This window comes from Triticum dicoccoides, chromosome 1A (genome assembly GCF_002162155.2).
Source record: "Triticum dicoccoides isolate Atlit2015 ecotype Zavitan chromosome 1A, WEW_v2.0, whole genome shotgun sequence".
Classification (NCBI taxonomy): Eukaryota; Viridiplantae; Streptophyta; class Magnoliopsida; order Poales; family Poaceae; genus Triticum; species Triticum dicoccoides.
In genome coordinates, this window is record NC_041380.1 from 542,116,054 (window position 1) to 542,119,042 (window position 2,989).

General features: G+C 48.3%; 1 protein-coding gene across 1 annotated transcript in view; it reads right to left on the minus strand.

Moving 5' to 3' along the window:
* The window catches only part of LOC119354787 (wall-associated receptor kinase 2-like), an 8,473-nt gene extending 6,835 nt beyond the window's left edge, over positions 1–1,638 (minus strand). The window contains exon 1 of the mRNA XM_037621533.1: positions 684–1,638. Within this exon, the coding sequence (XP_037477430.1) occupies positions 684–1,638 (955 nt within the window). The remainder of the gene's footprint in view (positions 1–683) is intronic.
* Positions 1,639–2,989: the final 1,351 nt, after the last annotated feature.

Sequence of the window (2,989 nt, forward strand, 5' to 3'; positions counted from 1 at the left end):
GAATTTAAGGAAAGGCCCATAACACTCAGTAAAAGGCCTGTGCATGTATCATTTTTGGCACCACCACACGCTTGATTCTGTTAAAATTGTTATTTTAGCTGTCATAAACTTGTTATTACTGTAATAGAGAATCTCATATATTATTAGTACTGTTTTATTTAAACCCATTTGAGATGGTTTCCACTACCTCTGGCTGGATAAACTTGTCATTCCGACCGATAACTATCCAACTGCCAATAGAACGTACTCGTACTCGTGTCTAGATACATCTTTATCTAGACAACTAAGACAAATAACTCCGTTCCCAAATATAAGTCTTTTAGAGATTTTAATGCAGACTACATACAAAGCAAAATGAGTAAATCTACACTCTAAAATATGTCTATATACATCTGTATATAGTCCTTACTGAAATCTCTAAAATGGTCTTATATTTAAGAAGTGTAATATGAATCAGAGGGAGTACTATCTACTAATCTACTGATATAAGTATAGATAGAGAAAATTAAGGTCAACAGAATATAGTCTTATTTTACGCAACGAGGTGGTAGGTGAACTGTCCCTGGTTCATTTTCCTGCGAGGCACATGCGCGTTCCATGAATTGCGGCCTATTGTACGAGGTAGACGTTGAATCCAAAATGTTTAGAAATTATAGGTGATGTGCACGCAGCTACAGACTAACCTTGGCACCCATGGGTGAGGTAGGGGTTCCCGTCGTAGCCGCCATGACACTGGCACGTATAGCCAAGGTTTCCGACTGCGCACACGCTGTGGTCGCTCTTGCAGAGCCTGCGGTGCGCGTCGTCGGAGCAAGCGGTGGACGTGTTGGCCGTCAAGGTCGGCAGCGGTGGGAGCCCCTGCTTGACGCCCCACAGGAGGACGAAGGGAACCTCCAGCGCCGCCTCCGACGGGCTCTGCTTCACGCTGAGCAGCTCGTCGGCCAGCGGCCTCCGGTCGAACCACCCCTCCTCCGCCACGAACACGTAGGTGGGCAGGAACGTCAGCGCCTCGCTGTGGTTCCCGGCGTCCAGCCACCGGAGGTGCACCCCGGTGGGCGAGCTGTGGTAGTTGATGGGCGCCTGGCAGCACGCCATGCCGGAGCAGTACTTGCCGGCCAGCTGGCCGACGCTGTCCACCTTCTTGTTGCGGAAGGAGCAGAAGGAGGCGCAGCCGCTGATGATGCCCGATCTTCCCGGCCCCACGCCGAGGTCCTCCACCAGCGTCGCCAGCAGGTTGCAGCCGGAGAGCACGAGCTCGTTGCCGTTGGACAGCATGTACCCGGCGTCCACGAAGCCGCCGCCGAAGGAGACGTTGCGGTCGGAGGTGACGCTGGCGCTGTCGACGATGGAGCCCGCGCGTACCACGCGGACGGTGGCGTTCCGGAGGGAGATGGCGGCGACCCGGAGCGCGCCGTCGCCGAGGAGCAGCCTCGGGGGCTGCGGGCCGCTCGTGTCGCAGGTGAGGTTGAGCCCCGGCCAGTGGCAGCGCGGCGGCCCGAAGCCGAAGGGGTACGGCACGCTCACGTCCCCGCAGCTGGTGGCGCAGCCGGCCAGCCCTATCGGCGGCGCTGGAGTCTCTGCCGTGGCCGCGGCCGCGATCGCTAACACGAGCACTGCCGCCGCTGAGGCTATGGCCATCGAGCTAGTGTTGTTCTCTTACCTACTGCTTATTACTTCCCCAGTACTCGGTCATGCCTCATGCCAGTACTGATCTACTCCCGGTATTTCAAGGCTGAAGTGATAGTGCTAGCGAGAGACTATGCACGGCAAGTCAACCTTGCGCGTCAAGAGTGATAAGTAGAGGAATTTTGTTTCATATTAAATCACGCAAGTTCCCGGAATATCAGAATTAGGCACGTCATGCTGCTTTCGTAAGAAGTTACCTAACCCCGGTTCCTAGGAAACTTTCCAGCCCCAAATCGTTAAGCTGTTATCAGGCGAACGTCTGGTTTTTAGGGGGTCCCAGCGAAGGCCCTCACAGCCATTGGATCGTGATCAAGTGATGGCATTTTCTTGTGAAAAATTACCTTCTATACCAAAAATTGCTATGCTCTTCTAAAGAAAATGTCGATAATTAAAACTGCCATCGAAAACGTTTGCAAATGCCAACCTCTCCTAACAAACGTTCGTCAACTATTAGGATAAAAAAAAAGCCTCACTCTTGCCCTTTGTTTTTTTGCATGGGCTCTTGTCTTTTTTAGCCAGGTCATCGACGCGCATGACAACAAAATTCTAGATGCTTGGGCGCTGCAAAAATATAGACCTTGTGTTTTATGTCGTCTATCACTCATGGCTCACATGGCGTGTCATTGCATCTGCCATCTGGGAGTTGAGCCCACTACACCAAAGAAAATTATTTGGCAAAAGTCCTTTTCTGCTTCCGAGCTCAAATGATCTCAGGATGAAAAATCCAAAAATAATAATAATAAATATTCAAAAAAATTGTAAAATTGTATTGTGACAAACTTTGACAAATGTATTGTGTGTTTGGATTTTTTTAATGACATTAGCAAAAGTCATGGCATTTTAAAAAACACTACAAAATGCTTCAAAAACAATATTTTTGAAGCATTTTTTTCTTGCCACGACTTCCATGAATGTCATTTCAGAATAAATGTTTCGAGCACACAAAACATTTGTCAAAAATTCTCACAATGTGTTTTTATTTTGTTTCCTTTTTTATTTGTGATTTTACTGTTCATCATGGAGCGTTTGAGCTCGGGATCGGATAGTCCGTGTTCATTAAATGGTCGGTAATTAAACTAAGAGTCGCTCAAAAGAAAACCATGATCGCAATTCAGGATCTACAGAAACACATGGTTGCTAGCAGTTTGGATTAGGGACGGCAATAGGCACCCATTACCCACGTATCCGGTGGTTAAAAACCCTAATAGGGTAAGTGTATGGGACAAAAAATTACTCATGGGTATATAAACAGAGAGATATCTCGTACCCATCGGGTAGAGCGGGTATAGGTAAGGGATCATAT